This window comes from Balaenoptera acutorostrata, chromosome 15, assembly GCF_949987535.1.
Source record: "Balaenoptera acutorostrata chromosome 15, mBalAcu1.1, whole genome shotgun sequence".
NCBI lineage: Eukaryota > Metazoa > Chordata > Mammalia > Artiodactyla > Balaenopteridae > Balaenoptera > Balaenoptera acutorostrata.
This window is the reverse complement of record NC_080078.1, coordinates 37,248,615-37,269,655: the sequence shown is the minus strand read 5'-3', so window position 1 is coordinate 37,269,655 and position 21,041 is coordinate 37,248,615. Positions and strand designations below refer to the sequence as shown.

Below are 21,041 nucleotides of genomic sequence, written 5' to 3'. Positions count from 1 at the left end.
TCTTACATTCCTTTATTTGCCCCTATCGTCTCTCCTTCCTAAGGCTAAATCTCTGCATTGCCCTGTCTCCAGCCTGGCTTAACGGTGTTCATTAGCACACGTTTGTTTTTGTTTTTCTTACATCAGATGATTCTTTTTTCTAGTTTTTATCATTCTGGCTGCTTTTTTGTAAGGTCCTCTTTAAGACCTGAATCAGCTCGCAGGCCAGTCTGAGGGTAGATCACGATTTATTTACTAAAGGTGGCGTATTCTTTCTTACTCAAGCTCACTGAAGCCGCAGGATAGTGGAGTTGGTTGGCATTTGTTGAGTGTTTCCCGTGCCTGAAGCTCCGATAAGCGCCTTGTAAACAGGCTCCTGAGGTAAGTACGTCTCTAACCTGGTGGCCTGTGAGCGGGAAAACAGATGTTTTCTGCTGGAATTGTATGGAATTCTTAATTTTGTTTTGTTTTTAGTCATCAACATTCAAAAGTCAGGATATTTCACATAGAAATTGAATTCTTTTTTGGCTTCTCTTGAAAAAGCCTCATGCTTGGGCAATACTGAGCCCCCAACCGCCCCCTTTAAACAAAATATGGTTTCTTGAGGCCCCTGAAGTCCCTCCCACTCCGGTCTTACACCCAAGGCACTGGTGGTTTATGGTACTGCCTGGTTGCTGAAGGCATTTAGGTTTTTGATCTCTACTTATTGACTCACCCTGCCCTGGTCTGAAGTCTTTCCAGGACTGCAATTCCCACAAAGCAAATATCAATAATCCTTCCTCCTAGACCTGCTCAGGCCTAGAGCCAGCCCTAGAAGGGTTTCCTCTCATTTCCAAGAAGGAGCTAATATCTATCACATAGCGGATGCTCAATAAATATTTTCTGAACAGTTAAATAAATGTTGAGACTTCTTTTGGTCTAACTTAGGTGATCCCATGGTGGGATCCAAACCTCTGGGCTTCCTCAGTATCCCTGAACTGTAGCCCCTTTTGTCTGGTAGAGAAACGTTTGCCCAGGAATCAGGACACACCCATTCTTTCTGGACTTGGTGCATTCCTGGGACTGCCATGTGTGAGATGGTCCACCTCAGGTTGAGTTCCTTTACTGTGGACACTGGCTTGACACAGTCTGGCTCCCAGACTGCACATTTCATCTCTTCCAGGGCCCTCTGTGGCTTTTTCTCAGTTTATAATTCTCTCTGTCTTGAAAACAGTATTGACTTTTGATACAACTTTGTTCATCTCTCTTTACCTTGAGGATTAAAACACCTGGAAATACTGACCAGAGCCAAACCCTGGGGGTAATTTTTCTTTCATCAAAGTGATAGTAGAATCAATAAGAATTCTAGGACTCCTAAAACAAGTTGAACTCCAAAAGCAGAGCTGCAAACTCAAAATGCTGCAAGGGCCAAGTGGAGAACCAAAAGTAGCACCTGAGATTAGGCCCGGAATGGAGGAATATGGGTCCAGGGTTGCTCTGGTTGTTCTGGTTTCTCAAGAAAATCAATTTTATGGGAACTCTCCTCATTTTTCTTTTTTTATAAATTTATTTATTTATGGCTGCGTTGGGTCTTCATTGCTGCACGCAGGCTTTCCCTAGTTGCGGTGAGTGGGGGCTACCCTTCGTTGCGGTGCTCTGGCTTCTCACTGCAGTGGCTTCTCTTTGTTGTGGAGCACAGGCTGTAGGCGGGCGGGCTTCAGTAGTTGTGGTACGCTGGCTCAGTAGTTGTGGCTCGCGGGCTCTAGAGCGCAGGCTCAGTAGTTGTGGCGCAGAGGTTTAGTTGCTCCACGGCATGTGGGATCTTCCTGGACCAGGGATCGAACCCGTGTCCCCTGCATTGGCAGGCGGATTCTTAACCACTGCGCCACCAGGGAAGTCCCGGAACCCTCCTAATTTTTTAAGTGTTGGGAACTAAGTTTAAAAAAAATTGAACCCTTGTGAGTGCACACAGCACACCGATGGGGTGGTACAAGGGCCAGTGGTGCCTGTCTTCCTGGGTGAAGTGGATGCATCTCAGAGGACTCTGATGGGCCGAAGGCAGGGGGCCTGGGAACGTTTCCAGCAGGAATCTTCCTGGAATCTGACTACAGGGCTGGCCCTCACCCCTTTCCTGACACTCATCTCCTGTGCCCTGTTAAGGAGAGATGGGTGCCTTGCCCCAGGGAGTGAAGCACAGTCTCTGTTCTCCCGTTTGGGGAGCCTTAGTTCTCAGGGTCTGAAGGGAAGACAGAAGCTGAGATGTGGACTTTGAAGCCACCAGGGATGTCTGAGGGTTTGGGACCCCATGCATGGCTGGGTCAGACCACTTTGTCACCTCTATCCCTAGCCTTGAGAGGGAGCTAGTCGGGGGCGGGGTGCGGAGGGCAGCGTCTGGAAAAATCAGATTGATGCCACATCTTTCCAAAGTGTGAGACATGGGTGTAGGGGTGGGTACTGGGGAGTTCCCAGGTCTCTTTGTTTCCTAAGTTTGCTCTTAGGGAGAGAGAACTCCATGCCAGTCTTGGCGGGAACCCAGAGGAGCTGCTGACCGGTCTGGGAGCCTTAAATGAAATCCAGGGACGTCTCCACGGAGACACCCATAAGACTTTCAGAAGCTCTGTGTACTGAAAAGGACCACCATGTCCCTCCACTCGGCAAAGTGTCCTTCGTCCTGTAACGACAGCTGCAATTTGAAACGTCAAATATCAAAATCCTTACACAAAATATATTTTCCCACTTTGGCGCCCCTGCTTGGCTGGTGTCACGAGTACGTACCAGGTAAAGCGATCGTGAGCCGGCAACGCGGATCTGGGAGTCACCTCCCGGCCGAGAGCAGGTGCAGCCGGCCTCGGGACCCCAGACCCGGAACCCTCCAAGCTGGGAACGCTGTAGGGCTGCAGCTGCGCGGGGAACGGGATCTGGGAGGGACTTCCTGTTGTCCCTAATCCCAGTCTCCACCCGGCTCCCCGCGCCAGGTGCTGGCTGCGGAGACTCCCTTCCCCGGGGGAGGGGGCTCCGCCGCCCGAGGTGACCCCTCCGCCTCCACCTCGGTGAGAGGGGGGCTGGGAGGGCGCCTGGATCCCGAGACCCGCGCGGGTGGCCAGCTGGCAGGAGGGGACGGGGTCAAAGGTGGAAGGCTACGGGCTGGCAGGGAGAGGAGGCCTGGACCTGGGTTCGGAAAGAGGAAGGACATCATCTGTGCGGGACCGTGAGCAGAATGGACACCCGGCCCGGGCGGGTGGTTGCAGCCGCAGGGAGGGCTGCTGAGAGCGGGCAGCTCAATTTCTGGATCCCAGGCGGGACCGAGTCAGGTCGAGCGCAGGGTGTGTGTGTGTGTCCTGGGCCCGGGAGACGGCGGGGCCTGTATTCCTCCGCGGAGCTGGCTGTGGTGGGCGGGGCCCTACTCGGCACCTGTTTCGTAGGATCTCTGCAGACCTTTCGGCTCCTGATGACAGGAGATTCAGATTTCAAGTCACCCCGGTTTTCCTTAACCCGGTTGCTCTGAGATTCTTGTTTCAACGATAAACGGGATAATACAAAATAGCATTCTGTCAAAGAGAGGGACCAAAAAACAGCATAGAGAGTGAGACCGTTGGAGGGCGTCTCGGAGGCTTTATTTCTGATTGGGACCAGGGATGGATCTGGTCCGGCGTGGGAATTTGGAGGGCTTCAGGGATGTCCAGGAGACACTGGCTGATTTCCTTCTGCTCCTCTAGGCTCCTGGCCAGAAGCTGGAGGGGACTTGGTCAACAAGACCAAGAAACGACTCAGCTGAGCTTTGTAGCTCTGAGACAGAAAATGTCTGCGGATGGCGGAGGCATCCGTGCTACCCAGGACAAGGAGAGAGCCCAAGAGGTATGGATGGGGTGCTGGGTGAGGGAGGCATGCACTGGAAGGAACTGGAGTGGAAGGGGATTTTCAAGGCAGGGCATTTGGACCAGTGGAGAAGTTAGACTCACCGTGGGAGCAGGGCTGGTAGAGGCGGTGGGTGGATGTTGAAGAGGTGGTATGATGGGAAATACCTTCCACCTGGGAATCGACTTCTATGGGACTGCTTTGCTTTGCCTGGTGAATTCGGTAGTCAGCAGACCAAAGGCTACACGAGATAGTAAGGGGGCTGCACAGGGGTCCTGTGGGTGGGGTTTGCTCTCTGAACAGTGCTCAGAGTATATGGGCAAGCCTCGGTCTACCCTGTACTCCCCTCTGCCTGGGCACGCATCTCCTCTCTCCTTGGGTCTGAGCACATAGCCCTTCCTGTACCTGTTGCCTGTGTGTGTGTAGTTACGACTTGCGGGGAGACCAGGGTCACCAAGCTTGGGACTGGGGGAACATGAGTCAGCTGCAGCGGGATGTGCGACCTTGGGCAGGTCCCTTGGCCTCTGGGAACCAGGTGTGTCATCTATAAAATGCGGATCATGTGCCTGCCATTCCCACCTTTCTTGCCAGGTGGTTGGGAGGCTCGGAGAAGATAATAGGCACGAGAGGCCTCCGTGAGCAGCTCATCAGCCCGTAGGTGCTCATTATTGTAACATATAAAACACCACCACCCATAGCAACTAGAACCTAGGTCAGAGAAACCTGGAAATCCTCAGCTAGGGTTTCCAGTGGCTGTAAGTTCAAGTACAAATCAAGTGTCAGTTCTGTTTTCATACCATAGAAGCACAAAGAATTTTTACCGCAGTTCAGTTTCCCTTCCATAATGCCTTTGTAACACCCAGTGGGCCTCACATGTCCACAACATTCTCTGCTGATGTTGGATTCTGTCAGCTCACACAGTAGAGTAATAATAATAATTACCAGCACTGCTCTTTGTTTATCCAGAACTTTCTGGAGTGGAGAGCTCTTTCTCACGTATTATCTGTGTGGAGGGAGAGCAGCTGAGTCCCGGAGGCCGCCTGGCCTGTGTGCCTCCCAGGAACGTTGACTCCTGGCCTGAGGGTCTTATATACTGAGGTGGGTGGGGAGGTGGAGGGATAGGCTTGAGTTCCCAGCAGAAGGCTGGCCGGTGCCCAGTGCTATGGGTGGTGATGATGAGGCCTCACCAGGGCCTCCCAGTGCAAGGGAAGTGACTTTCCCAGTGCTCTGCTCTGCTCAGGACTGAAAGGCTGGTAAGCGGTGGTTCTGGATTCCAGCCCCGGTAGCCTGACTCAAAAGCTTGCTCCTCACCTCCCAGAGGGCTGGGGCAGAGGCTGCTATGAAGAGGGGAGGGAGGACCCTGGCAGTCCCATTGTGGGGGACAGTGCTAAAGGGGATGAGCCTGAGAGGAGTTTCCCTTCCATCAGACCTAGGTGGGTGCAAGTCCTCAGCACGGTTAGAGATATGCTTGGACTTATTTTTTCCAAATCAGAAACTGCCAACAGCTCTGACCAATTGAGTTAGGACTGAAATGGCCCAAGGCCACATGTCTTCCTGTCACTTTCAAGAAGTTATGGCCCTGGGGGTGACTTGTGAGTCTGATACACTTGAGTTCAAGTCCTGGCCGAGTCACTCCAAGCTCTATGACCTTGGGCCATTGTCTGATCTCAGAGCCTGGGTGTGTGAGTTTCCTGTGTCTGCTGTAACAAAGGACCACAAACTGGATGGCTTAAAACAACCGGCATTTATTCTCTCACACTTTGGAGGCCAGAACCCCAAAATCAAGGGGTCGGCAGGGCCCCCTCCCAAGGCTCTAGGGGAGGATCCTTCCCGCCTCTCAGCTTCTGGTGGCTCCAGGTGTCCCTTGGCTTGTGACAGCATCACTCCAGCCTCTGCTTCCATCTTCACATGGCTTCTCCTCTGTTTCTGTGTCCTCTCCTCTTTTTTTTTGGCTGCCACGTGGCTTGTGGGATCCTAGTATCCCGACCAGGGATAGAACCTGGGCCCTCGGCAGTGAAAGCGGGAGTCCTAACCACTGGACTGCCAGGGAAGCCCCTGTGTCCTCTCCTCTTATATGGACACCAGTCATTGGATTCAGGGCCCAACCTGAATCCAGGATATTTCATCTCAAGATCCGTAACTACATCTGCAAAGACCTTTTTTCCAAATAAGGTCACATTCTGAGGTTCCGAGTAGACATGAATTTTGAGGGTACACTATTCAACCCAGACAACTACACTCGGTTTCCTCATATATTAAAGAATAACAATCCACACTCCTGTGGGAGGTGTGAGGCTCGAATTGGGAAGAGGCATCTGCCCTGTGGGCACCCAGCAGGGCCTCGATGAGCCTCCCCTCCTTCCCTCACTGTCCGGCCTCACAGGGGTGAACCACGGATGTGCAGGTCTTAGGGATGGAGACGGAAGCAGGGCCAGCCTTGCATCTGGGTGTGCGTTCTGCCACCCTTGGTGTCTACCTCTGCAGGTCCCCGAGCGTGGAGTTCTGCTGTGTCTCCCATTCTCTGTCCCAGTGCTGATGGGGCTGTTATTTCTAGACTCCAGGTCACGGGCATTCTTGTCAAGAAATGCTTTCCGAGTCGGAGGGGACAGTGCCGTTGGGAGCCGCTCAGGAGTCACCCCACATCAAGATGGAACCAGAAGAGCCGCACCCTGAGGGGGCATCACAGGAGGCCAGAGCTCAAGGAGCACGGGGCTGGGTGCCCCTAAGCCAGGGCTCTAAGGAGAAAGCACATTTCCTGCCTGGTGGAGGTGAGGATGGGGATGTGGAGAGAGGCACTTTCCCAGGTAGATGCTCAGCCCAAGTGGGGAGACCCTGATGTCTGCCCCACCTGCCCCTTGGAGGCCGCCCCTCAGAGCCCACTGACCCTCTTCTTGGATCAGGTTGGGGGTGGAGTTGGAGGCACCGTGGGTGTCCCTGGTGGGCCTGGCATGAGCTCACTGCGGGGAGTGGGAGGGCCAAGCGGGACGAGGTGGCCGCCCTGAGGACCTCTCTCCTCTCTCAGCCCTCCCCTCCCCCCAGATCCCTGTGCTCTCTCACGAGGGGAGGACCAGAGACCGGCGGATGGCCGCGGCGCTTCTCACTGCCTGGTCCCAGGTGAGTGTCCCCATCCAGAGCTGGAGCCGAAGGACGTGGAGGGACAGCGTCTCTGAATTGTCCTCCGGATCTGAGCGCTGGACCTGGGGGTGGGGACTGGAGATCCTGAGCTTTGGCAGTGGTGCCGAACAGAAGGATCCTTGTTTTTGTCTCTTGTCTCCTGCTGTACACAAGCGCTTTGTTCTTGCCCCCAAAAGCCTTCCTTGGGCAACTGTCCTGCTTCACCATCACACCCGAGGGCCAGCCTCACTTGAGTCAGCAGGATGGGAGTCGGGGTTTTGCCCTTGTCCTGGCACCACCGTGCCCCTCCACCACGTCCTGGCATGTCCTGGAGAGTGGGCATTTCGTGTTGTTTCAGATGCCAGTGACCTTTGAGGACGTGGCTGTGTACCTCTCCCGGGAGGAGTGGGGGCGGCTGGACCACACACAGCAGAGCTTCTACAGGGATGTCCTGCAGAAGAGGAACGGGCTGTCCTTGGGTAAGGGCTCACTCGTGCTGGGGTGCTGCTTCCTGAGGCCCTGAGAAGTCAGCGGTGGGTCCCATCTGCCATCACCTCCTCCTCCCTTTCCAGGGCTTGAACCCTCTCTTGTGGTTCATCCAGACCTCGCTGTACTATAGAAGCTTCCTAGTGATGGATGTGTTCTAGTCGGTGCTGATATGGTAGCCATGAGCCATATGTGGCTATTGACCCCTAGAAATGCAGCTAGGGCAACTGAGTTTTTTGTTTTATCTCATTTTAATCAGCTCAGATTTGAATTGAAATAGCCACACGTGGCTAGTGGCTGCTGTGCTGGACGGTGCCGACCTAGAGACTGTGCTTCTCTCCAGTTCTTCCCTAGCTTATTCCAGTAGTTCCCCCCCTTCCAAGCCCAGCTTCAGAGGTATCTGAGCAGAAAGCCTGGCTCTGGGCCGGGCTGCTAGCCCAGAGGATGGGGAGCAGTGCCAGCTAATCGCTCCAGGCCTTTGACTCTGAGCTGTCACATCCACCCCAGGGCCGTGTCCTCTTCTCAGAGGGGCCTTGGCTCCCTTGGTTTTTCGCATGGTAAGCAGTAAAGTCCCAGGGCTTTGATTCCTCAGTTTCAGGCTCTAGTTTTCATGGCAGACTTTTATGAGGGCTTATGGAAAAATCAGCATTCATTCATTCATTGTCGTTCATTCGGTCATTCTGTCTGTTTGTCTGTCAGTGCACGTCTCTTGCACACCTGCTAGTCCAGGTGGAGCCAGGGTCTTGGTAATTCCACCCTCTGACTTTGATGGTGGGCCAAGACCCCTGCTGTCCCTGGTGGGCCCCAGGATCACAGCAGTTGCTGTGCTCACACCTTTAATTATCTCTGGTTTGCTCACCACCCATTGTTAGCACTCTCTGGGGCCCAGGCCAGCAGGTCCAGGCAAGTCCTGGGAGATCAGAGGGAACCAGCATCCACTCCACAGCCCCATGGCAGGCCTCACGAATGCCCTAAACCACCCAGTTGGTCCAAACAGTCCTTCCCTCCCATGGGGCTTGGATCAGGGCATGGAGGCCAGGGCCCCTCTGCTCTCTTCCTGACTTGACCAGAATTCCCAGGCCCTCACCCTGGGGTACTTGGCAAATGGGCCTTTGGTCTTTGACTTCTGGGTGGTCAGTGTCCCTGGCCCTCTTATCGCAGGCCCTCCCACTTGGCCTCTCTTTGCCCACTGCCCCTCCCCCAGGAGCCCTTTTTGCCTGTGATCCTGGGAAGGTGCAGGTGCAGGATAGGAAGACTGCATCTGGTTTCTGACATTGCTGGACTCACTGCTGGGGACAGTGTGACATAGAGGTGGCCAGCAGCTGACCTGGCCCAGCCCTGAGAAGAATGTGCCTGGAGGTTGCCCCGGAGTGTGCATCCTGAGAGGGCATGGCCATCTGCCCCCAGTGACTGTTGAGCTCACTTGGTTTTGCCCCGTGTTTGCAGAGCTGCACCCCCTCTTCTTTTGCTCCATCACCTCTCCAGGGAGGTGGAGGGTGGTTTCTGCTTGCTGTGCAGCCCGAAAGGCCCTGACTGAGCACAGCATCTCTTCCCAAGCAGGGTTTCCCTTCAGCAGGCCTTTCTGGGCCTCTCAAGTGCAGGGCAAGGGCGAGGCCTCGGGATCCTGCCAGCAGATGGGAGATGAGGAGGAGGAGAAGAGAGGTGCGTGCAGAGGTGACAGGTGGGCGGGGCAGTAGGGTCGTGGCTGTCACTCCCAGGTGCCCCATGTCAGTGCGGGCTGTTTCCTGTGGGGTGCAGACACACAGCCCCTCCTGGAGCAGGGCCACCAGCCCTCCCTCCTGTGTGGAGGGTGGCTCTTGCTTCCAGGGTTCCCAGCAGGTCCTTGCCCTAATTTCTAGCTCCACAATTCCCCCGGGGCCCTCATGAAAGCCTCTGCCTTGCTGGAATCCCTCTTTATCCAGGAGCCGTGGAGGTGGGCAAGGAGGAGCTAGCCCCGTCCCTGGGAGCCCTTGGGGATATGAAGTCCTTCAAAAGCAGGGTGGGGAGAGCCCAGGGGGACGCCCCATGGTGTGGGCAGCGAGCAGTCGGCGGCCAGAGCTCAGGGCCAGCCAAGGACGATGTGCAGCCGGGTCCCGCGGAGGAGGCACAGTCGGAACCAGCCCCGCCTGACATCAGCATCCCAAAAGCCCAGGAGGGCCGCTTCCCAGAGCAACCCAGAGAGGGGGAGACGACCGCCCCTGAGAGCAGCGAGGAGGGCCTGGCCCCTGACGGCGACGCCGGCAAGAAGACCTACAAGTGCGAGCAGTGTGGCAAGGCCTTCAGCTGGCACTCGCACTTGGTGACGCACCGGCGCACGCACACGGGCGAGAAGCCCTACGCCTGCACGGACTGCGGCAAGCGCTTCGGCCGCAGCTCGCACCTCATCCAGCACCAGATCATCCACACTGGCGAGAAGCCCTACACCTGCCCGTCGTGCTGGAAGAGCTTTAGCCACCACTCGACGCTGATCCAGCACCAGCGCATCCACACGGGTGAGAAGCCCTACGTGTGCGACCGCTGCGCCAAGCGCTTCACCCGCCGCTCGGACTTGGTCACCCACCAGGGCACCCACACGGGCGCCAAGCCGCACAAATGCCCCATCTGCGGCAAGTGCTTCACGCAGAGCTCAGCCCTGGTCACCCACCAGCGCACCCACACCGGGGTCAAGCCCTACCCATGCCCCGAGTGCGGCAAGTGCTTCAGCCAGCGCTCCAACCTCATCGCCCACAACCGCACGCACACCGGCGAGAAGCCCTACCACTGCCTCGACTGCGGCAAGAGCTTCAGCCACAGCTCCCACCTCACCGCCCACCAGCGCACCCACCGCGGCGTCCGGCCCTACTCCTGCCCCCTGTGCGGCAAGAGCTTCAGCCGGCGCTCCAACCTGCACCGGCACGAGAAGATCCACACGGCGGGGCCCAAGGCCCTGGCCATGCTGATGCTGGGGGCAGCCGGGGCTCTGGCGGCGCCCCCTCCGGCCCCCACCTAGGAGGCTGAGAGATAGGGGCCGCCCCGGAGACAGGGAAGGAGGGGGATTGGAGCGGGGGCAGCTGCTGCGGGGGTGTGACCTGGGAGGCCCAGGAAGGGAGTTGGGGAGGTGCTGGCATGGGGGTGGGGCGCGGCAACACGGGAGGAGCTCGGGTGAGGAGCAGGCATGCTCACTGCAAATTAAAGGCCTTGGAATTAGAGTGACAGCCTATAGCTCTGTCTCGTGGGGCCCTGGAGGCTGACCCCGGACTTGGCTGGGGGAAGTGGGGGCTCCAGGGTCAACCCAGTGTCTCCTCACTCAGCCATCCCTATGTCATCTCTCTGGGGGCTTGGGCACCTTCCTCCCCAGCCTTCACCTGTCTTGGACCCGTTCCAGAGCCTATAGCAAAGGCTTCTGAGCACAGAGGTTTCCAAACCTGAAGTCAGCTGGCCACTTCTGAAATTGTGGACCCGGTGGGGTGGTCTGCTGCTGTGGTCACTTGTCCCAGGCATTGCCCACTGAGCTCTGGACCCTCCCTGGGCTCTTCTCTTTGGGACCCGGGAGGAGGGCCGAGCCAGCATGGGAATTCATGCTCAGTGCCTCCTGCCTTCCCTGTCTCCTGTCTCAGGCACTGGGGCCTGCATTTTGTGACTGGACGTTTTTCACCTTCGTCCCTGGGGACCCAGCTGTAATCCAGTGAGGATTTCTCACTTACCAGGGACCCTGCCCCTCCTGGTCCTTCCTGAGGCTGCTGCCAGCTCCCTCTCCTACTTCTCACCTCCTTGGTCTCTTTGCACATGTCCTTTATAATTTGCCCTATCCGCCTCTGCCTGGCTGTTTTACTCCTGGCCTTCTGGTTTTTTAGCTCTGAAGCTTCTCATTCTCTACGTTTCCCGCCCCCCCCCCCCCCGGGGAGGGGTGGGCTCAGCTTGCTTATTGTCCTAGGTGTGCAGCTCAGCTCTCACAATTACATTCAGACACCAAATGACCTTGAGGACGTCTGCATCAGTGAGGCTGTTGGGACCCCACCTGTCTCTGCAGATCACATGGCCAGCAGGGCAGTCGCAGCCCCGGTTAGCTCCCAGCCAATAAGGGATGAAAATGTCTTGAACAGGACGGCGGACTGAGAATAGTAATAATAGCTGCCAGTGGCAGCTGCCCTGTCAGGCGTGGGGCCAAGCACCATATATATGTTTCCTCAACGCTCTACAAGTCTGAGCAGTGGGTTTCATCTCAGTTTTATAGAGGAGGAAACGGGCCAAGAAGTCCAATAACTTGTCCAAAGTCATTCAACCAGAGAGCTGGAAGGTGGGGCTCAGGTCCAGGGTTTTTATTTGTTTGTTTATTTATTTACTTGGTTGCACCGGGTCTTAGTTGTGGCTCGCTGGCTCCTTAGTTGCAGCACATGGGCTCCTCAGTTGTGGCTCACTGGCTCCTTAGTTGTGGCATGTGAACTCCCAGTTGCAGCATGCATGTGGGATCTAGTTCCCTGACCAGGGATCGATCCTGGGGCCCCTGCATTGGGAGCATGGAGTCCTATCCACTGTGCCACCAGGGAAGTCCCAAGATATTTAGGGAGTTCTAGACAATGCTATAAGACTAAGAAAATAATGAGTATAAATTCTGGAAATGAATATAAATTTTCTGGAAAGAAAATTTTCCCTTTTTACATCATAGAAAAATAAACTATCAGAAGGAAAGGAAAGTACAATAAGGTGGTCAATTTCAATATAATTATATACAAATTATCATCCATCAGCAATGCCCAATAGAACATATGGCAGGTGTGCTAGTTATTAATTTATTGTCCCTCAAACCCCCAATACACCCTTTTTGTCCTGCTTTGTGGTAATGGAGCCGGATCCCATGGACGTTTCTCCTTTGCAAGCCAACTTGATGTTAATCTTTGTCAGTACAGGGTGAAGAACAATGTAAGGGCACACTGGAAATAGGGACTTTCAAGTTCTTTCTTCCTTGTGTAGTTTTCCACTGGGGCCAGTAAGGGGAGGAGAGGGAGCCCAGTAGCATCCACTTCAGCGGTCTTCTTAGAACAGCCTGGGCTCATCCCTTCCCGCAAGTAGTTCAAGCAAATGCAGGAAGGTGTACGTAGTAAACATCTGCAAATGGAAAAATGGAAACAATCTAAATATCCAAGAGTAAGGAACTTTAAATGGAATATGGAACTTCCATGCTTTGGAATACTATGCAGCTTGCACAACAGATGGATTTTATTTGTAGATGCTGATTTGGAAACATATCTTTGATAGACTTTTTTTTTTTTAATATTTTGTGTCTCCACAAGGCATTACGGTTATCTGAGATGAATTTTTATTTATTTATTTATTTTTGGCTGCGTTGGATCTTCGTTGCTGGGCGCGGGCTTCCTCTAGTTGTGTCGAGTGTAGGCTGCTCTTCGTTGTGGTGCGTGGGCTTCTCACCGAGGTGGCTTCTCTTGTTGCGGAGCATGGGCTCGAGGTGCACGGGCTTCAGTAGTTGTGGCTTGCGAGCTCTAGAGCACAGGCTCAGTAGTTGTGGTGCACCGGCTTAGTTGTTCTGCAGCATGTGGGATCTTCCTGGACCAGGGCTCGAACCCGTGTCCCCTGCATTGGCAGGCGGATTCTTAACCACTGCGCCACCAGGGAAGTCCCCTTTGATAGACTTCTGAGCCAACAAAAATTCATTAAATAGAATGATTCCAGATTTACCTTAGAAATAATCATAGATGTAGAACTTAAGACCAAAATATTAATAGTGCTTATTTCTGAATGGCCTTATTAGGGATATTTTTAACTTTCAGTTAGTTTAACCATCAGATTTTCAACAAATATTGTGCCAGGCACAGTATTTAAGGTCTGGAGGTAGGGCAGTGAAAACAGTCTGATATCATGAAAATTATAGTCGAGTAGTGGAGGGCAAATATACAAATATGTCAGGTAGTGATAAAAGTTAGGAAGAAAAATAAGGCAGGGCAGAGGCATGGCAGCGGGGGCCGGGTGCTGTCTACATAGGGTTAGGGAAAAACCACTTTGAGGGAGTGCCATGTGAGCTGAGTGAGGAAGCTAGCTTTGTGGATATGGATGCCTTTAAAATTTTCCGTACTTTTTCTTTCCTACACTAAGGATGCAATACTTGCATAATCAAACAAAAACAACAACCACAAGAAAGGATTTTCTATTTCAGAAAAAGATCTGGAGCCTCATATCTCCAAGGGGAGTAAGAAGAGGGTGGGAGCAGGTCCAAATGCATAGAGCTTCCCCGACGCGGCCCGCCTGCTTTAGATTCTCCCCAGCCTGGAGAGCCCCGCTGTCCTTCAGTCAGATCTGCTGGTCGGGGTCAGCGTCCCCGACGGTCGCGTCCTGCTGAGAGACCCTAGCCGACCCTCGGGAACAGAGGATCGCCGCAGGAGGTTCCCCGCCCCTCACTGGACTGCATTTCCCAGCAAGCTCCGCGCCCTGCTAGAAGCGGCTAAAGACTACTTGGGTGGGTGCGGGACCCCAAAAGCTATAAACGAGTCTCCCAAGGCTGAGTTCCAGCTCCTGGACCACGGCCCCCTCAGCTCTCGACCCACTGTGTAGCGGAAAGAGCAGGGGACGGAAGGAAGAGTCCACGCCCGAGCATCCCTTGCGGCGGAGCAGGCAATCCACTCGTAGCTGGGCCCAGCGACGTCTCTACCCAGCAGGCCAGCCTTGGCTTTTCCTTTTCACCCTTCACGGGCCAGAGGAACACAGAAAACTGAAAGACAAGGCGAGAGGGAGAAACCGCGAATCTAGGGGCAGACCTCAGCCTGGGGGCACGGGTGTTGACGCGCATGACGTCACTGCCTTCTGATTGGCCATCCCTGGAAATTCTCACCGTTCATTGGTCATCCGTCAGGGAGAAGGCCGGTATAGTAGGCAAACGGCCTCCTGGGGAGAGTAGTCGGGCGTGCTTGTCTCGGCGCATGCGCCATGTCATTTCCCGGCGAGCCCCGCGCGAATTTCCGGCACCGAAACCTGGAGGCGGAAACTGGGAACGCCTGGGCGGCTGTGGGCGGTGTGAGCCTGAGGGGGCGGGACAGGCGACGCGGCCCGCCTGGCTCCGAGGTCGAGTGTAGGGCTCCGGGCGGCCGGGGCCGGCGCCCGGAGGCAGAGGCCGAAAGAGGCGCGCACCTCAGGGAGGTGCAGGGGAGAAGCCTGGGGCGCCGCACCCGCTGCCCGCCCCTCCGCCTCTCATCTCCGCTCAGGCAAGGCTGCTGGGATCGAGCGCGGGGCTCTGGCCGGGTCCGCGTTCCCGACTGCCGAGTCCTACTGAGCGACCCTGGTGAGTCCCTGGCTCTGTCCGAGCGGAGCCTTCTCCTCGGTCACTGGAGGATGAGCATGGAGAACGTACCTTTCAGAATAAAGTAAATAAAAGTGCTTAGTGTGTAGTAGAAAAGAATTGGAACAACCTGAATGCCTCACTCGGGTGGGTATTCATTAAGAAACGAGTACATCCATACCGCGGAATCTCCTAGAGCGGCTGAAGGAAGCAGCATTGCTGGGTAGAAAAGCAAATGACAAAATAGTATTGCGGTAAGACCTGATTTATGTAAAAACACGCACAAAGCACTTTTCCCCCGTTTTCTATGGATATATTTCCAGTAAATGAACAGGGAAAGATTTGGGAGGTCATATGTCACACTGTTAATGGGGGTGCAGCTGCAGTGTGGAAGGGAGAGTGTCTCTTTTATGTATTTCTGTATTGTCTAACCCTCCCGTTTTATTACAATGGTTTGTATCACTTTTTTTGTTGAAACAAAAAGCAATTAAAAATACTCCAAAATACACACCTTTCAGGACTGTTGTGAAGAGAAGCAGTAAGGTATAACTATGTCTCACGTTCATGTGTATCTGGATAAATGGCTCAGGATGGTGTCTGTGGGCCCTTTGCTGACACACTAGGAGCCAAAATTTGAGAAAAATACAGTACATATATTGTATATTAAATAACGCTGCCAGCGCAATCTGGTACAACACTCAGTAATCAAAACATTAGTTTAAAAAAAACTTTTTTTTTTTTGGCCGCACTGCACGGCTTGCGAGATCTTAGTTCCCCACCCAGGGATCGAACCCGGGCCCTAGCAGTGAAAGCGTGGAGTCCTAACCACTGGACCGCCAGGAATTCCCAGTTAAAAAGAATTTTTTTTAATTGAAGAATAATATACAGAAATATACATCAGAAGTACAGCTTGATAGATTTTTACAAACTGAACAAATACATTAATATTTCTCCCATAGAACATATGAACATTTACATTAAGTGAGATAAATAGAGGTTATAAATATGCTCATCTCATGTCAGTAGACCAGGTGGTGAAAACCTGGGAGTTTTGGATTTTGGAGCTGTGGATAAGGAGCCGCGGATCTGTATTGGTAGGAGAGAGTCATGTGAGCAAGGCTTTATAGGAGAGCCTAAAACAGCCTTCAAGGCCAGGAAGAACGGGAGCTGGAGTCCCTGGATGTCCCTCAAGGCTGGTGATTGCTCATGTACCGCCCCCCTCCTGCTATTCTGCTCTTCCCCCAGGAGTGCCTGTCCAGATGCCAACCAAGCTGCCACTGGGGATCCCTCTGGGAGATTGAAGGCCCAGGTTGAGGCTGACCAGCCCTGAGCCTTAGGCCAGGGGAATGGCAGCCCCCCCAGAGCCTCAGGACCAGGCCCCTGGGGAGGGAGAAGGGCTTCTGATCGTGAAGGTAGAAGATTCCTCCTGGGAGCAGGATGCTGCCCAGCAAGAGGACAGCAGGGATTCAGAGGCGTGCCGCCAGCGCTTTCGGCAGTTCTGCTACGGGGATGCAGGCGGACCCCACGAGGCCTTCAGCCAGCTCTGGGAGCTCTGCTGCCGCTGGCTGCGGCCCGAGCTGCGCACCAAGGAGCAGATCCTGGAGCTGCTGGTGCTGGAGCAGTTCCTGAGCGTGCTGCCCGTGGGCGTCCAGGGCTGGGTATGCGAACGATGCCCGGGGAGTGGCGAGGAAGCTGTTGCCTTGGTGGAGGACCTGCAAAAGCAGCCAGTGAAAGCTTGGCCACAGGTGAGGGGCCCCTCCCGCATCCAGGGGCACCTGGATGGCACCTGGACTGAGGAGAGGTGGCCATCTCTATAGAGATGAGTCCTCCAGGGGGCGGGACGGGGGGTGGGGGGGGACATGGAGAGCCAGAGGGAGCGTCCACAGGAGCTTGTCATAATGTGTGGCCTTTCTGAAAGACACTGTCCAAGTGAATCTGGTTTCTTTTTGGTGGCTTTGGAGGGCAGCAGCAGGACCAAAGTGGGCATGCTCCAGGAAGGCAGGTTTTAGCTCCACAGGTTCTGCAAACGTTTATTTGTGTTCTGCTCTAGGCCAGGCCCTGGGGATACAGTGATGTGCATAGTGAGAGCACCAAAGGGGGTGTGAGAAGGTAGAGCTGTCCCTGTGAACCCTGCTGTCTTGTGGGGTGTTGGGTCCTTGACACTGGAAGCGTCTGGGGAGATGCTAATGTGTGGCGGGGGTGTGGGGTTCTGCCCTTGACAGGAAGGTCTCCCCCCACGGCCCCTTGCTAAGTGGCTCTTTGATTCTGGCCTTTGGGGGCTGGTTCTTGCCTCATGCTTGGTCGGGGAGTGTCCCTGGGCACATAGCACTGCCTGGTGTCACATTCTCATCTGGTCTTTCCTGGGGCCCTGTGTTGACCTTCTTCCCCACACCCAGCCTCCTGAGGGATGTGTCCTGTGTCTCCTTCCCAGGGGTTAATCTCTGTCTCCCCCATCTGGTCTTGGTGCTGATGAGCATGTTGTGGTTCCTGCACAGGACGTGCCCTCAGAGGGGGCGGAACCTGAGGCTGCAGTCCAGGGATCTCAGGCCCAGGGGCCTCCCCGGAAGGCAGGGACACGAAGCCGACCACCTGTACCCTGGGAGCAGCACAGCCATGGTGGTGAGTAAGCTTGAAGGTGGCAGAGTGGCTGGACAGGGGCCTGGGTCTTTCCTGGGCGTTGCCCTCAAGGGAGCAAGTAGGGTATTTCTGTTCTGAGAAGGCAAGGTGTACATGTGTGTGTGAAGGAGAGTGTGTGAGATCTCACTCCCGGCCTGGGCTGGCCTCTTTGAGGCTCCATTCTTTCCCTGCAGCCCAGCTTCCAGCTCTTCTTAAAGAGGGGAGCACCAGAGAGACGACAGATACCTGCTTTGCCTCTGGGGTGAGTTACCAGTCCCTTTGTCCCCTCTGATGCTGATGAGTCCCTGTAATGGGTCTTGCCTTCTCACCAAGGCCTCTTCCATCCATCCTTTCTGGCCCGGACCTGTCCTGTTTCCCATCCCCCTTCCTGTCTCTGCCCATGACTGCCTGGGGAGTCCTGAGCAGGGCAGCCCTGAACTGGGTTTTCTCACCTCATTCCAGGGACCTGTGACATTTGGAGACATTCCGTTCTATTTCTCCCGGGAAGAATGGGGGTCCCTGGACCCTGCTCAGAGGGATCTCTTCTGGGACATAAAAAGGGAGAACTCCCAGAACGTTGCCCTGGGTAAGCAGTGGGCACAGCGAGGGGCCGAGGGGTCCTTGGCTCTTTTGAGCTGGAGGCTCTCGCCTCCTTGGAGTCCCAGCAGCAGCGGGTGGGCCCAGGCAGGCCCCACCCCTGCACACCCTTCTGAAATCCTCAGTCTTCCTCCCAAGTCCTTGCTTAGCTGGCTCCAAAGAGGGCTTTCCCTGCATCTCTTTAAGAGCCCCCGGAGGTTTCTTTTATGCTGGTGTTCACTTTTCTCTGCCTGTGATGGCATGGGCAACATGCCAGGACTGTGCTGAGCACGGGTACAGGCATTTTCTCATGGGATCCTCACAACCCACTGCATGAAAGCGTGTGCACATTTATAGACGAGGGACCTGAGACTCAGAGAGGTTGAAGGACACTGAAGGGACGGAGCTGGGACTTTGTGCAAACGTGGTTGTGAGGCCCCCTCAGCCTGCCCGGTGAAGAGGCGCAGACAGACACCTGCTCACTAGAGGCCGCGCTGCTGGGTTTCTCTCCAGGTCAGGGCCTTCCTAAGCACTGTTTGGGGATCATCTCATTTAATCCGCGCAACCCAGTGGGACCAGCTAAGATCCCTCCCGATCCACTTCTGTTTGTTCTTGAGCTGAGAGGACAAGAGCTCGTGTAGCGAGAGGAACCATGTTAGCTGAGCCCTGTGGTTCCTTGGTTGCTGATAACAAATGGTGAGGGTTGGGATCATTTACAGATGACCTCAATCTATGCGGTTTTGGAGTTTGAATAGCCAGGGCTTGGGGTGGGACATTGGATCGCAGTGTGGGAAGGGGGCGTAGATTGGTTAGGCCTGTAGTTAGTAAGTACTTCTGCTGGAGACGCCCAGCAAGCCCCTTGCCGCTTACTCTGAACGGTTTCTCTGTCGTCGTTTTCTCGTGTCCCCATTCCATGGAGGAGGAAGCTGAGGCTGGAGTTTGCTGGAGCCCAGGGCTGTCTGAACCTGAGCCCCAGGCGCTGGCTGGGAGCCTCGTTTCTGCCTCCCCTCAGCTCTGTCCCTGGAACCGCGTGGCACTGAAGAGGCCGCCTCCTCCCCGCTTGCAGGTTTGGGACTCACGAGCCACAGCGAGAGATCCCGGCTGGAGGAGGTGGTGACGGCGCTCCCGGGCCAGGCTGCTGGCGACGTGACCGTGTCCTGGAGGCTGGAGGAGGCCGAGGCCCGGCCGGGGGCGCCCCGGGGGTGGGCGGTGGGGGCGCAGCGGGGGCGGCCGCCCTCGCGTCGGCGGCAGTTCCGGGACCTGGCGGCCGAGAAGCCGCACAGCTGCGGCCAGTGCGGCAAGCGCTTCCGCTGGGGCTCCGACCTGGCGCGCCACCAGCGCACGCACACGGGCGAGAAGCCGCACAAGTGCCAGGAGTGCGACAAGAGCTTCCGCAGCTCCTCGGACCTGGTGCGCCACCAGGGCGTGCACACGGGCCAGAAGCCCTTCTCCTGCTCCGAGTGCGGCAAGAGCTTCAGCCGCAGTGCCTACCTGGCCGACCACCAGCGCATCCACACGGGCGAGAAGCCTTTCGGCTGCAGTGACTGCGGCAAGAGCTTCTCGCTGCGCTCCTACCTGCTGGACCACCGGCGAGTGCACACGGGCGAGCGGCCCTTCGGCTGCGGCGAGTGCGACAAGAGCTTCAAGCAGCGCGCCCACCTCATCGCCCACCAGAGCCTGCACGCCAAGATGGCCCAGCCTGTGGGGTGAGGGCCGGAAGGGCGGCCCAGGCGGGGTCCCCACCCGGCCCAGTCCACCATCTCTGCTGCCGGCAGGACTGCAGGGTCCCCCACACGCAGAACCCATCAGCCCTGCCCGCCTGGAGACCTGGCCAACGCCCCCCAGGCATGGAATCCCCTGTGACCTCGTGGCCATATCCCTAACTGCTCTGGGGTTTTTCTTGCCCCCTGGTTTCCTGGAGCCCCGGCACATTCCAGGCTGGTGGCATGAGCACAGGGGAGAAACTGGGGCACGGATGTATGAGGACTCGGGCAGGCCTGGGGTCTCCATCCCAGAACCCCGTCAGCCTTGCTTGGCCCCATCGCTCTCTGTTCCCGGCCTTCTCGGCTGGGTCCATGGGCTGGGCCTTCTGTCGTGCCATCCTGTGCCTTCCCACGGGGTTGAAGGCTAAGCCTCAGGGTGCTGCTGGGCTCTGGGAGGGTCAGTCAGCCCACACCCATGAGGACCTGGGTGCGGCCACAGGGGTTTTCTGGCCTCCACCCCTTCCCATTTCCAGACATTGACCGCTCTGCCCTGTCCCAGCAGCATGCGAGCTGCCTGCCTCTGCCCTCAGCCAGCTCGCCCCCAGCTGAGCTCCCAAGAGTCACTCTCCACCAGTCTGGCTCCGGGGACAGAGGCTAACTGTGCAGACCAAGAACAGGGCCAGCGGAGGCCCGCTGCCCCCACTGCTCCCCAGTCTCCTGGAGTCTCGGGGTTTATGGTACTTAACACTAGCACTCCATCAGCACCTTGTCACTAACTCCTGAGGCGCTGTATTCCCTGCAGAAGGGCATTCACAGGGACAGACCACAGGCCCTCCCAAGGAGCTGGCCCAGCTGGCCTCAAAGGGCAGCAGAAAGGTTGAATAAACATGAAAACTTCCTCCAGGCTGTTCTTGTTCTTTAGGTGGCTGCTGGGGGTTGGGGGGAGACCTGGAATTCGTACTCCTGGGCCTCCTGGCCTGGTGGTCCTAGTGGCACGTGATGCTGGATGGTCATCAGGTGGAGCCACATTCTTGGCTTCCAGGTCACCTGGGCCCCAAGGGCTGCCATGAGCCTTGGGTCCTTCGTCCTGTCAGCTAGTGCCTGCCCTAGTCTGAGGACAGCTCAGGATGGGACAGCTGGTGGCACCCCTCCCTACTCAGCAGGAGAGTGAGGGAGCTGACTGGGAGTGGGGTCTTAACGAGGCCACTCCCTCTCTCCCTTTGATGAAATGAGGAACCAGGCTCAGAGTCCGTGACTGGTCAGGGTGGTGGCTCGTGCTGCCCATAGAGGATCTGGAGCGCTAAGCTGGACCCTGTGCTCAAATCCCTTAGGGAGAGAGTGCTGCTGAATCAAAATGGGCCATGCCCCATCCCCACCCAGCCCTTCACATCTGACCCTCCCCTCCCTGTCCCCAGGCTGGGCCCCGTGGAGCTGGTGGGCACGTGCTGAGAGCACCTTCTACCCCACCG

At 55.9% G+C, this 21,041-nt stretch overlaps 1 protein-coding gene across 6 annotated transcripts; it reads left to right on the top strand.

Moving 5' to 3' along the window:
- Positions 1-264: 264 nt before the first annotated feature.
- Positions 265-20,470, top strand: LOC103002656 (zinc finger protein 205). Of its 6 annotated transcripts, XM_007181585.3 has the most exons (8): positions 2,891-3,281; positions 3,675-3,813; positions 6,368-6,581; positions 6,836-6,927; positions 7,286-7,406; positions 8,974-9,075; positions 9,336-10,336; positions 19,145-20,470. In XM_007181585.3, exons 2-8 carry the CDS (start codon positions 3,757-3,759, stop codon positions 19,577-19,579), a joined length of 2,022 nt encoding a protein of 673 aa, XP_007181647.2. In that variant the 5' UTR covers positions 2,891-3,281; positions 3,675-3,756; the 3' UTR covers positions 19,580-20,470. The 6 variants fall into 6 exon arrangements, with proteins under 6 accessions (XP_057385863.1, XP_007181650.1, XP_007181647.2 ...); XM_057529880.1 differs by lacking the exons at positions 2,891-3,281; positions 19,145-20,470 and adding an exon at positions 265-360 and having other exon boundaries at positions 9,336-10,601; XM_007181588.3 differs by lacking the exon at positions 19,145-20,470 and having other exon boundaries at positions 2,879-3,008; positions 9,336-10,601.
- Positions 20,471-21,041: the final 571 nt, after the last annotated feature.